This window comes from Pseudophryne corroboree, chromosome 10 (genome assembly GCF_028390025.1).
Source record: "Pseudophryne corroboree isolate aPseCor3 chromosome 10, aPseCor3.hap2, whole genome shotgun sequence".
In the NCBI taxonomy this organism is placed as follows: Eukaryota; Metazoa; Chordata; class Amphibia; order Anura; family Myobatrachidae; genus Pseudophryne; species Pseudophryne corroboree.
Genome location: NC_086453.1, coordinates 138,029,815 through 138,042,549, shown reverse-complemented (window position 1 = coordinate 138,042,549; position 12,735 = coordinate 138,029,815). Strand labels below are relative to the sequence as shown.

At 43.2% G+C, this 12,735-nt stretch overlaps 1 protein-coding gene across 7 annotated transcripts in view; it reads left to right on the top strand.

The window, feature by feature from the left end:
* Positions 1–12,735, top strand: part of BRSK1 (BR serine/threonine kinase 1) — a 662,917-nt gene that overhangs the window by 504,222 nt on the left and 145,960 nt on the right. For all 7 annotated transcript variants that reach the window (XM_063942812.1, XM_063942813.1, XM_063942807.1 and 4 more), the window contains one exon: positions 9,115–9,255. In XM_063942812.1, coding sequence (XP_063798882.1) covers positions 9,115–9,255 — 141 coding nt within the window. The remainder of the gene's footprint in view (positions 1–9,114; positions 9,256–12,735) is intronic.

Below are 12,735 nucleotides of genomic sequence, written 5' to 3'. Positions count from 1 at the left end.
CCACCATATATCATCATACACTTCCATACACCACTGTGCACATCCATACACCACCATACATCTCCATGCACCACCATACATCACCATGCACCACCATGCACCACCATACAGCATCATACTGTAAACCACCATACACCACCATACACCACTATACTTTACCATATACTACCATACACCTCCATAGACAGCAAGCAGAAATCAGCTGGAGAGATACATGTTGTGAAGCCGTTCCAGTGGCTGCTTGTGGCTAATTGATTCTGCCCCTTGGATTGTTATTTCATGTTCTACAGGAATCTTACTGTATTCGTGCTGTTGTTTGCTATTAAGGTGCATTTTACACCATATATTTTTTGTACTAGTTTTACAGGAACCTCGCCTTATTACGTTATGCTGTTGGGGAACCCAGCTCCTTCCATTTTCTAGTTCTTATCACTTGCCTTCATCACGACACTACCCGTGTCACATGCAGACCTGTCCTTACCAACATATTAAAAACTGATGGATGGGTCACCAACTCCCACAAAAGCCTTGAACTCTTCTCCTCCTGTGACCATTCTGATGATCTGATTGGTTGAAGGTTGTTTGATCTTTACCCACTTAGAATTGGGGACATACTAGATGAGAAGATTCTGAAGACTGATTACAATAAGGAACTTTAGACTGTGAGCAAACTCACATTCATAAGCTATTTAAAGCTAGCATCCTCTTCAGAACACTTAGGATTATTAAGATTTGACCACTCAAATATGCCTATTTCATCATGAAAAATCCATTAAGACTTGAAAAGATACAGTATGTCAATCCAAGGGTTTCAGTATTCTAGAATTTATAGTTTAGTAATTCTGATCTCAATGAAGACTCAAGGCACCTGTAACCCAACCCTCTCTCTTATGTACAGTACGAGTGTGTATCCACTTATTCACATCAGTGCATATTAGCTGCACTGCAGTACCATCCGTGTCATCCTTAACAAGAGCATAATCTCTAGACTCGGAAGCAAAACAATATAGTACAGGGTTTTGCAGCAATAGCTGATTACTGACATGCTGAATTTCCACCAAATGGGTTTATAATGCATTACAATTTTGTCCTGAGGCACTCGGAGCCTGTTATTAAGGGTGTATTGAACTCTGATAATGAAGCTCGCCACAAGTGAACAGCTTTAGGAGAAGTCTGAAGTGTACTGAACACTGCAAAATCATTTAGGTCTGAAATCTAACAAGCATATACAAATCAAAGGCTTTTCCAAAAAAAAGTTGAACAAGGGTGTTATTGAGTAAAGGGCTGACATGAAAGCCTTGTAATGAGTGTTCTCTATACTGAGAGGTCTACATTGAGCTCTGTAATGAGGATGAGTTGTGTGGTATGGTGTACAAGGGATATCGCTATAATGAGGATAAGCTATATAGAAACACAAGTGTGAGAGCATCTTAACATGTTTAAAAGGATTGCTTGATTTGTCAAAATAACCTGCCCCAGTAGTAACTCTTTCCATCAACTTATAATGGGTATACGTCTATAACATCTTTAACTACATGGTGCTAGCTTTAGGACCGATGCCTCTTATTCAATATGTGGTGGAGATAAATGATAATAGTCACCTTCATGGTCTTTAAAACATCAGGTCCTGTCTTTAAGTGCAACCTCATTAAATAACATTTCTTAATACTTTTCCCAGGAAAGAGTGGAAAAACAATCAGGGTAAAATATGCATTTTAGGTAGTGTTAATCTTTACTGCCCCAGCCCCATATAAATCTTTCTTAATTAATATGTCTTTATTGTAAAGAGGTTGGTGTGATTAATTCTCACCCCCACACGCTAGAAGCAGGAACCATTATCACCAATGTCCGATAGTATATGGGCACTCCCCACCCTTTTTTACTCTGAAAAGATGTCAGGTCTAAAGGGTTTTTACGTTTAAATGGGGTCAGTATAATTGTTTGCATAGCCTATCACACTGAGTGATATGTGGATCATAAATGATATGTTCCAAATTCCCATTTAAGAGAACATTACCATGTTGTACAATAGAGTGAGGCAGTCACATGTTAAGCCCTTTAAGCATCTTAATCATTCAAGGTCACTAATGCTCATAAATTAGGCTTTATCTTATTAAAGCTGTTAAATACTGAAAAGAGCTAAGACTGATATTTCAAAAAGCTATAACTTCCCAGGAATATTAAGTTCACTTACAAAGACTCCGGCTAGCATAGTTGCTACACGTTTCTGATTTGCATGGATTAGTATTCGTTCTAACATTTGTCCCTGGATGTTTTAGTTAGTGCTTATTTCTTTTTTCCTTTTTTCTTATTACTATATATACGAGTATGCATATACAGTACATTCGGAAAGTATTCATAGCGCTTCACTTTTTCCACATTTTGTTAGGTTACAGCCTTATTCCAAAATGGAATACATTAATTTTTTCCCCTCAAAATTCTACACACAATACCCCATAATGGCAATGTGAAAAAGTTTTTTTAGATTATTGCAAATTTATAAAAATAAAAAAATAAGAAATCACATGTACATATGTAATCACAGCCTTTGCTCAATACTTTGTTGATGCACCTTTGGCAGCAATTACAGCCTCAAGTATTTTTGAATATGATGCCACAAGCTTGGCACACCTATCTTTTGGGCAGTTTCGCTCATTCCTCTTTGCAGCACCTCTCAAGCTCCATCAGGTTGGATGGGAAGCGTCGGTGCACAGCCATTTTTAGATCTCTCCAGAGATGTTCAATCGGATTCAAGTCTAGGTTCTGGCTGGGCCACTCAAGGACTGCTTTGATATATTGGCTGTGTGCTTAGGGTCGTTGTCCTGCTGAAAGATGAACCGTTGCCCTAGTCTGAGTTCAAGAGTGCTCTGGAGCAGGTTTTCATCAAGGATGTCTCTGTAAATTGCTGCATTCATCTTTCCATCTATCCTGACTAGTCTCCCAGTTCCTGCCGCTGAAAAACATCCCTACAGCATGATGCTGCCACCACCATGCTTCACTGTAGGGATGGTATTGGCCTGGTGATGAGCGATGCCTGGTTTCCTCCAAACATGACGCCTGGCATTCATGCCAAAGAGTTCAATCTTTGTCTCATCAGACCAGAGAATTTTGTTTCTCATGGTCTGAGGGTCCTTCAGGTACATTTTGGCAAACTCCAGGTGGGCTGCCATGTGCTTTTTACTAAAGAGTGGCTTCCATCTGGCCACTCTACCGTACAGGCCTGATTGGTGGATTGCTGCAGAGATGGTTGTCCTTCTGGAAGGGTCTTCGCTCTCCACAGAGGAATGCTGTAGCTCTCACTGAGTGACCATCGGGTTCTTGGTCACCTCCCTGACTAGGGCCCTTCTCCCCTGATCGCTCAGTTTAGATGGCCGGCCAGCTCTAGTTAGAGTCCTGGTGGTTTCAAACTTCTTCCATTAACGGATGATGGAGGCCACTGTGCTCATTGGGACCTTCAAAGCAGCACATATTTTTCTGTACCCTTCCCTAGATTTGTGCCTCGAGACAATCCTGTCTCGAAGGTCTACAGACAATTCCTTTGACTTGGTTCCAGTATGAATGGTCGACCATGTTATGGTCGACAGTCATTAGGTCGACCACTATTGGTCGACATTGACATGGTCGACATGGACACATGGTCGACACATGAAAGGTCGGCACATGAAAAGGTCGACATGAGTTTTTTTTTACTTTTTTGGGTGTCGTTTTTTGCTTAAAGTGATGGGGAACCCCAATTAGTGCACCGCGTCCCCTCGCATGGCTCGCTTCGCTCGCCATGCTTCGGGCATGGTGCCTTCGCTCCGCTACCGCTTCTCTCGGCACAGGTTACCGTTCCAATCGTAGTCCACGTGGATCGTAAAGTATGGAAAAGTTCCCCAAAAGAAAAAAAAGTTAAAAACTGCATGTCGACCTTTTCATGTGTCGACCTTTCACGTGTCGACCATTTTCATGTGTCGACCATGTGTCCACGTCGACCATGTCAATGTCGACCAATAGTGGTCGACCTAATGACTGTCGACCATAACATGGTCGACCATGAACGGATACCCTTTGACTTCATGCTTGATTTGTGCTCAGACATGCACTATCAAGTGTGGGACCTTTATATAGACATTTCCAAATCATGTCCAATCAACTGAATTTACCACAGGTGGACTCCAATTAAGATGTAGGAACATACAAAGATGATCAGTGGAAACAGAATGTACCTGAGCTCAATTTTGAGCTTCATGGTAAAGGCTGTGAAATCTTATGTACATGTGAGTTCTTAGTTTTTTATTTTTTTATTTTTAATAAATTTGCAAAACTCTCAAAAAAAACTTTTTTTTCTCATTGTCATTATGGGGTATTGTGTGTAGAATTTTGAAGGAAAAAATGAATTCATTGCATTTTGGAATAAGGCTGTAACATAACAAAATGGAAAAAGTGAAGCGCTGTGAATACTGTCCGGATGCACTGTATATATGTGTGTGCAGAGCCGGATTAAGGCCCCGGGAGGCCTGGGGTACTAAATTGCAGGGGGCCCCCATGGACTAAAAAACTAATAAAAAAAAAAATATATATATATATATATATTTTTTTTTTTTATTTATTTATTTATTTTTTATTAGTTTTTTAGTCCACTGAAGGAGGAGGGATTTATTTATATATATATATATATATATATATATATATAAATAATTTATCTAAGAATCCCTCCTCCTTCAGTTCAGCGTGCGGCGCGCCAATGACTGAGCCGCAGGCTTGCTGAGCCGGACAGCAATTGGACAGCTGAGCCGTCGCTCAGCTGCCCTGACTACAGCTGTTAGAGCACTCTTCTTAGAGCTGTAGTCAGCGCAGCTGAGCGACGGCTCAGTTGTCCAATTGCTGTCCGGCTCAGCAAGCCTGCGGCTCCGTCATTAGTGCGCCGCACGCAGGGCCGTTTCTAGACAATTTGGCTCCCAGTGCGAGATTTCAAAATGCGCCCCCCCCCCTTGCTATAAAAAAAATTTGCGTGCCCCCCCCCATATAGCCAGAAAAAGAAAAAGCATGCGCGCGCGCTCCCGGCAAGGGTGTGTGGCCTGATTAAAATGGGCGTGGTCTCATTAAAGTGGGCGTGGCCTCGTCTGATATCATCACACCCACCACAGGGGAAAAAAATTTAAATAAAAAAGGCCCCTTTTTACACATTACACCAGGCAAGTGTCCCCATATTACACAGTATGCAGGCAGATATCCCCATTTTACACAGTACGCAGGCAGATATCCCCATTTTACACAGTACGCAGGCAGATATCCCCATTTTACACAGTACGCAGGCAGATATCCCCATTTTACACAGTACGCAGGCAGGTGTCCCCATTCTACACAGTACGCAGGCAGGTGTCCCCATTTTACACAGTACGCAGGCAGGTGTCCCCATTTTACACAGTACGCAGGCAGGTGTCCCCATTTTACACAGTACGCAGGCAGATATCCCCATTTTACACAGTACGCAGGCAGGTGTCCCCATTTTACACAGTACGCAGGCAGGTGTCCCCATTTTACACAGTACGCAGGCAGGTGTCCCCATTTTACACAGTACGCAGGCAGGTGTCCCCATTTTACACAGTACGCAGGCAGGTGTCCCCATTTTACACAGTGCGGCAGGCAGGTGTCCCCATTTTACACAGTGCGGCAGGTATCCCCATTTTACACAGTACGCAGGCAGGTATCCCCATTTTACACAGTGCGGAAGGTATCCCCATTTTACACAGTGCGGCAGGTGCCCCCATTTTTTCACAGTGCGGCAGGTATCCCCATTTTACACAGTGCGGAAGGTATCCTCATTTTACATAGTGCGGCAGGCAGGTGTCAAGTGGGGGGGAGGAAGAGAGAGAGAAAGAGAGAGAAAAAAATACTTACATCTTCCCGCTCTTCGGGTCCCGCCGACTCACGTCCCTCGCGCCGGCCGCCTCCTCCTTCGATGCTTATCTCCTCTCCTCCCTCTCTCTCCCCCCGAGCGCTCCTGCTTGGGGGGCAGGGCTTCGCGGAATGACGCGTTTGCGTCATGACGTCACGACGCAAATGCGTCATTCCACGAAGCCCCGCCCCCCGAGCAGGTGCGCTTGGGGGGGGGAGAGAGAGGGAGGAGATAAGTAGTCACAAAGTGCCGCGGCGTTAAACGGCACTGGCCGCACGCTGTACTGAAGGAGGAGGAGGGACAGGGCAGCGGGGAGCCGGGGCTCGTGAGCGCTGCACCGCAGATCGGATTGAAGAAAGATCCGATCTGTGGTGTGGCAGGGGGCCCTTTTGGAAAGGGGGGCCCGGGGTACGTATCCCCGGGACCCCCCCCTTAATCCGGCTCTGTGTGTGTGTGTATGTATATATATATATATACATATACATATATACGATTGAAGAATATATATATATATATATATATACACATATATACGATTGAAGAATATATATATATATATATATATATACTGTATGTACATACACTAACAGACAAGGCTTTAAGTATATCCATGGCTCAGCAAAGATGGTTAAATCAAATTGACTTAGGCACTAATTAAGTCACCTATGGCCAAACATGGATACAGTGGCGTAACTTGTGAGTGGTGGGCATAAGTGCAAAAATATAATTTGGGCCTCTGTCCTCCACCCCAACCCAAGTTCACAATGTACCACATGGCAGTAGATGACAGGGAAAGGCATATGGTGACAGCATAGGGCAGGGGAGGCAGAGAGTGACAACAGAAGACAAGGGGTGGCAGACTGTGACAGCGAAAGGCAGAGGGAGGCAGAGGTTGACAACAGTGGGCAAGGGAAGGCAGAGGGTGTCAGCAGAAGACAGGTAGAGGCAGAGGGTGACGGGGGAGGCAGAGGGTGATAGTATAAGGCAGGGGAGGCAGAGTTTAACATTGAAAAGCAGAGGGTGACAACTGATGGCAAGGGGAGGCAGAGGGTGACATCAGAAGGCGGAGGGACAGGGAGAGGCAGTGGGTGACAGGGGTGCAAGCACATTCCTGTGTGGTGTGGAGAACAGAGGGCATGTCCCTTGGTGGGGACAGGACCACAGCGGCCTCTGCTCTGCCTGTGACAGGAGCCCCTGCCCCTTGTGCTTTCCTTAGTTTGTCACTTAGTCAGGCAGACTAGTTGCTAGTTACATTGGTTGTGATCTGCCTTTGATTCACAAACAGCAGTGAATCAGAAGTAATGTACAGCTGCCTGTTAAACAGAGGCAGTATGTTGCTTTGTTCATCGGCGCTGATAGGTGGCAGGAGGACTCATCTATCAGTCTGGCACACACAAGGTCATCCCTGCCTACCTAAGGTAAGGGACAGGTCTCTCGGGCAATGTGGCCCACCCTGCTCTCTGCACTGGGCCAATCATCCGAAATTGCTCAAAATGGTCTTGGGGGTGCAGGGGATAAGTCATTACTAGTCTGGGCAGCAGTGGGCCCCTTAGTCCTTAGGGGTCTTGGTGCAATGCACCTGCTGCACCAATGGTAGTTCTGCCTCTGCATGGATATTTATAAAATCTGGACTGTTAGTGTACCTTGAGGACCGTGTTTGGGAAACTGCAATAGCGTTTAAAACATTAAATTTTTCATTGGTTTGTATTCTCTGTAAATCAGTTTATAAATAGAGTTTTTATGCAAAACAATTGTGATTGCTCTGTGCTCTGAACAGTTACTCTGATGTACTGCGCCCTTCCAACCACACAATGCATAGAGGTGCACGCTCCACAAAATAAAATCCTGTCCTCAAAACACTGACCACTATAAAATTAGCATCCACCCATAATGTGAAAATGTGCTTTCCTCTCTTCCAATACTTGCTTTATCTTATCGTCTGTATAATATAACACATGAAGAAGAGTTGTTTGCTTGTATATATTACCTCCTCTGCTTGCCCTATATTAAACATCCTAGTGATATTTGGTGGACCCCTTCATTCAAAGTAAAGCATTCATTACCTCTAATACCAAGAAATAAAGACACGGAGACTTGAATTTGGCAGAAAAATTGCTAGCTATTTATTTGACCCTAACCATAGCAAACCTGTAAATGAAAACCTTGTTAAGATGCCGATTCAGCCGGCATATGGTGGCAGAAAAAAGAACGGCTCTATTAAACTGACGCTAACCTTAAAATGCTAAAATTCAAAACCATCCTAATTTAACTACAAACTATCAAATCGGTAATAGGTGTCCAACTCAGCCCCCACAGTGACTACCCACCCTGATGGGTGCCCTGCCGCTGCCCCCGGACGGGTGGTCGAGCGGCCAAAAAGTCGATGGAGGTGAGTGCACCTAAACCACACCACACTGTAAATCACTACAGCTTACCATACAACTACAAACTGCCGTTCTTTTCCGCCAATAAATAGCCAACGATAAACCCAGTCAACAATTCAACGCCAAGGCACTCCGTGCCAGAACCTCTACCAACAGGGCGGGAGGGCGGGAAGGCAATTCACCAACAAGAGAGAGCAAAATGGCCTAGCCTTCCCTATATATATTAACCCTCCCCTTTTTCCAAAGGCTGTACTTTCCTCACAGCTAGGTCCACCCCTCACAAGATGTTTAACTCATTCCTTTCCTATGCAGTCAATTCTCTCTCCAAATGTAAAAATATGTGCAAACTGAGCTAAAGTGATCGCATGGACAACTACTTTTGAGGTGATGACAAATTGGGTTGTTGTGTGTGTGTTAATAAAACTCTGCTGAGGCCAGTTAAACTATGAACACCTCAAAGTGCTTCCCTACCTCATGAATTTAGTTTGAATTGCATTTGCCACACATTCTGCCATCATCCTAATATTAATTAAAGAATAACAATAACACAGCAATTAACATACTCAAGGCAAGACCATGTCATTTTTATTTTTAGAAATATGGCAGCATGCACTGGCCAACTACTAACATATTTATGGAGAAAGCTTAAGTATTTTGACAACTAAGCTGGGCTGTGTAATTGACCATTTAGAAAAAAAAATATATCGTATTGACAATGTCTTCACTTTGTCAGTATAATTAAAGAATTTATTATGTATCTCCTATAAGTGTAATTTGTTTTGTTCTTCACCATAAAATGATGTAAACTATTCAAGTTTTGATTCTATAATGTTCTCATGATTCTTTCAGATACTTGGTGCTTGAACACGTGTCTGGCGGAGAACTTTTTGACTACCTGGTTAAAAAGGGGCGACTAACTCCAAAGGAGGCTAGAAAATTCTTCCGACAAATCATATCCGCTCTCGATTTCTGTCACAGTTACTCTATATGGTGAGTAAGATCCTCTTGTTCTTAGGTTTGTGATGGGAGCAGTGTCAGACTGGGGCTTGTAGGGCCCACTGGGGGAATGCAGTGGTAGGGGCCTATGTTAGGAGTGTGGCCAGTCTGCAGAGGGAGTGTGGCCTGCCACCTCATTGGTTTGACTAAGCATTAGAGAGTGCAACATCTAGGCCCCTTCATAAATATATAATAATAAATTTAGCTGCTGCATGCATGATAATGTACCAGATTAATAACATTAATAACAGCAATGCACTGTAGAAAATACACCATAGTCCAGTTTAATGTAACATATGTATAAATCAAGTGCACAGTCTGGAACCTGATCCTTAGAGCAGGAGGTGGGCCCCAGGCAGTAGGGTCCACCGGTGGTTTCCCCAGTACCTCTGTGGGCCAGTCCAAGCCTGGATGAGAGAAATGTTTGCTAAAGAGAGTGGAACCTGAAACTGTTAAGGGGGGTACACACGGAGAGATCCATGTTTAAAATCTAAGCAATCTGTTTAGATTGCTAAGATTTTAAGCACGGATCTGGCGTGTGTATGCTCCCCCAGCGATAGACGCGCATCGCTATCGCCGATGCTAGATTGAGCCTGGGTGAAGTGAGCGGCCCCCCGTCGCTGCCCCCCCTCCCCCTCGCTCAGCACATCGCACTGTGCTAAGTGGGGGGAGAGATGTGTGCTGAGTGGTCTGTGTTAAGATCGCTCAGCACACATCTCTCCCGTCAGTACCCCCCTTTACTGCCATTCAGCCTCTTTCACTAGATAAAGCGCTGAATGTAAATGTAAAATGATCTTGTCATGTTGATGGGTGTGCAGATAGAATCTCTTTTAATTAACAAAGCTGAGGTGCTAAAGGAGGTACTAAAGCATGTTTGGTCAATTCTTGAGACTCACTTTGTTTTTTGTAACTCAGCCAGATTTCTGGTTTAAATACGTAACCTATGGGGAACCCTGGAACTTTAACTACATAATAGTTATCACTACCATTTGAAAATCAAAACTCTCTTAATTGTTCTCATGCTTTAGATCTGAGGGTCTAAAACTGCTCATTCCAAATTTAAAGACACGCCATCCCCATTTCTAAAGTCTTCCAATATAAAGTACCTAATGGAATTATATAGAAATGCACTTTTATAAAAATTTGTACCGAAATGCCTTCAGTAAATGCTGTGACGGTGCCTGGTACCAGGCATGTGCAAGTGACCAAGGTGGTGACCCCTCCCACTGCCCTTCTCATATTGGGAGTGTGAGGCAAGTGTAGAGGGGAGGCAGGAGAAGGGACCACTGAAAATGGGCGCTTATGGTGGCTGCTGCGTGGAGACTAAATCATTGGTGTAAATTTACTAAACAGTGGGTACTAAATCTTGGTGGTTATGCAGCGGGTTTGCAACCCAGCGAAATACTAAAGCCAAAACGACCATAAAAACTGTCGCGCAAGCACACTTTGGAACAGAATAGGTTGGGATATCAAAAGAAACCTAGAATTTATCAAGCAGTGATTTTGAAAACTGTTGTAAAACCTTCAACAAACCCACACAAAAAAATGACTAGGTTCAGACAGGTGTAATTACTGAAACAGCAGTTAAATTAATTGATTTTGACAAGATTGATTGATAGGAATATTATCCAATCTGGCATCTGAGGATTATGATGCCTCTCACCAGACATGACTGGACTTTAACAGAAATAAACCAACAAATAACCATCTAAAACATAAAAAACACAAACACAAAATCACAGAACACAGAAAAAAAAACACTATAAAAAACAGACTATATGGAAAACACAACTTAAATAGACAATGTACCGAGAAAGAAAAGACAACTTTAAAAATAAAAAACTTTTAATTAGCAATCACTTTATATCTTTCTCCTACTAATTGCATAGCTTCTAATCCACAGTGGTTTCAATGGAAGCTACCACCATATAGAACACACTACGGCAGAGGTTCTCAAACGCGTCCTCAAGGCACCCCAATGGTTCAGGATTTAAGTATATCCATGCTTGGTCACAGGTGACTTACTTAACACTTCAGTCAGGTTGATTTAACCGTCTATGCTGAGCCATGGATTTACCTAAAATCTGGACCGTTGGGGTGCCCTGATGACCGCGTTTGAGAACCTCTGCACTACGGTGAGTTGACATTTATAATCCAACGGGGATTGACGGTGGATTGTGTTTAGACATCAAAACCAACCTTTAGTAAGTAATTTGACATAACAATCACCATCAATCCGCAACAGCTTTCAGCGGGTTCTAAATGACACCAAACTCACAACTTAGTAAATTTAGCTGCTTGTCTCCCACAGAATGGTTTTATACAAAAATATAACAAAAACAGTATTTTAACTCATATTACTTTCATAAACACATCACTAAAAAAAAAAAAATATATATATTTTTTTTGAGGTTAGTGTCCCTTTGGTTGAACCTGATACTAATTTAACAGGACTGGATTTACTGTTTGGATGGCATATTACTGCGCTCACTGTTTTCTTTTTTTACAATACCCATTTTGGTAATCTTTACCGATTGCTAATCTTTACCTCCCAATTTGTATTGAGAACCACAGCCACTATATGAGTGTTGTGTTACATGCCTAACAGCACCTATACTCTAAGTCCAGCCCTGTGAGCACTAGTTATTACATGATCTGCCTACAGCCCCCACATTCCATCTTCTGCTGCTTTGTGAGCATTTCCCATAGATCACTGCAGTCTGCAGGTTTAAATATTATGTTAAGTATAGCTCTGCAGCCTACTGTCTCTATCATTAAGGCTGGCACCGTGTCATTGGGGGTGTGGAGAAGTTAGTAGGGGCGGACTGGGTTCCACTTTGAAGAACTTGGGCAATGAATAGATGAATTAAATGAACTTATTATTACTTTTTAACACATCTGATTCCTGCCTTGCTCTGACGTATGTTAGTGCTAATGTTGGCACTTTTGAAAAACCAGTGTAATACCTACTGTGTATTGTACAGTGGTGTAAAAAACAAAAAGAAACAGATAACTTTCAAAGTTACCCAGAGATAAACATAGTTACAGGGGTGAACCTAATTCAGGTAATAATAAACCCACATCTGACATCTGTTGACTAGAAGGGGAGAATTTGGGATGTATAAATCACACTCCCAACCTGTGGCGGATATTTCCTAGGAACTGCAGGACTGTAACTTCCCAAGTAAAATCTGCCACCCCCAGTGAGTCTTCTGGCAGTGGCTTTGTATTCGAAGCACTATCTGCTGATCACAGCCAAATAGACAGTCTCAGGGGAAGAGGTTTTCTCCCTAAGACTGCCAGTCTAAACCGCGATTACCAGAGACTGTGCTTCCAGTGGAAACAGTGGAGTCACCACAGGGGTGCGGGGGCTGCAGGCCAAACCCTGGTGTCACTAGGGTTACCACCTCATCCTTTTAATTCTGGACACATATTTTCTCTGACGTCCTAAGTGGATGCTGGGGACTCCGTCAG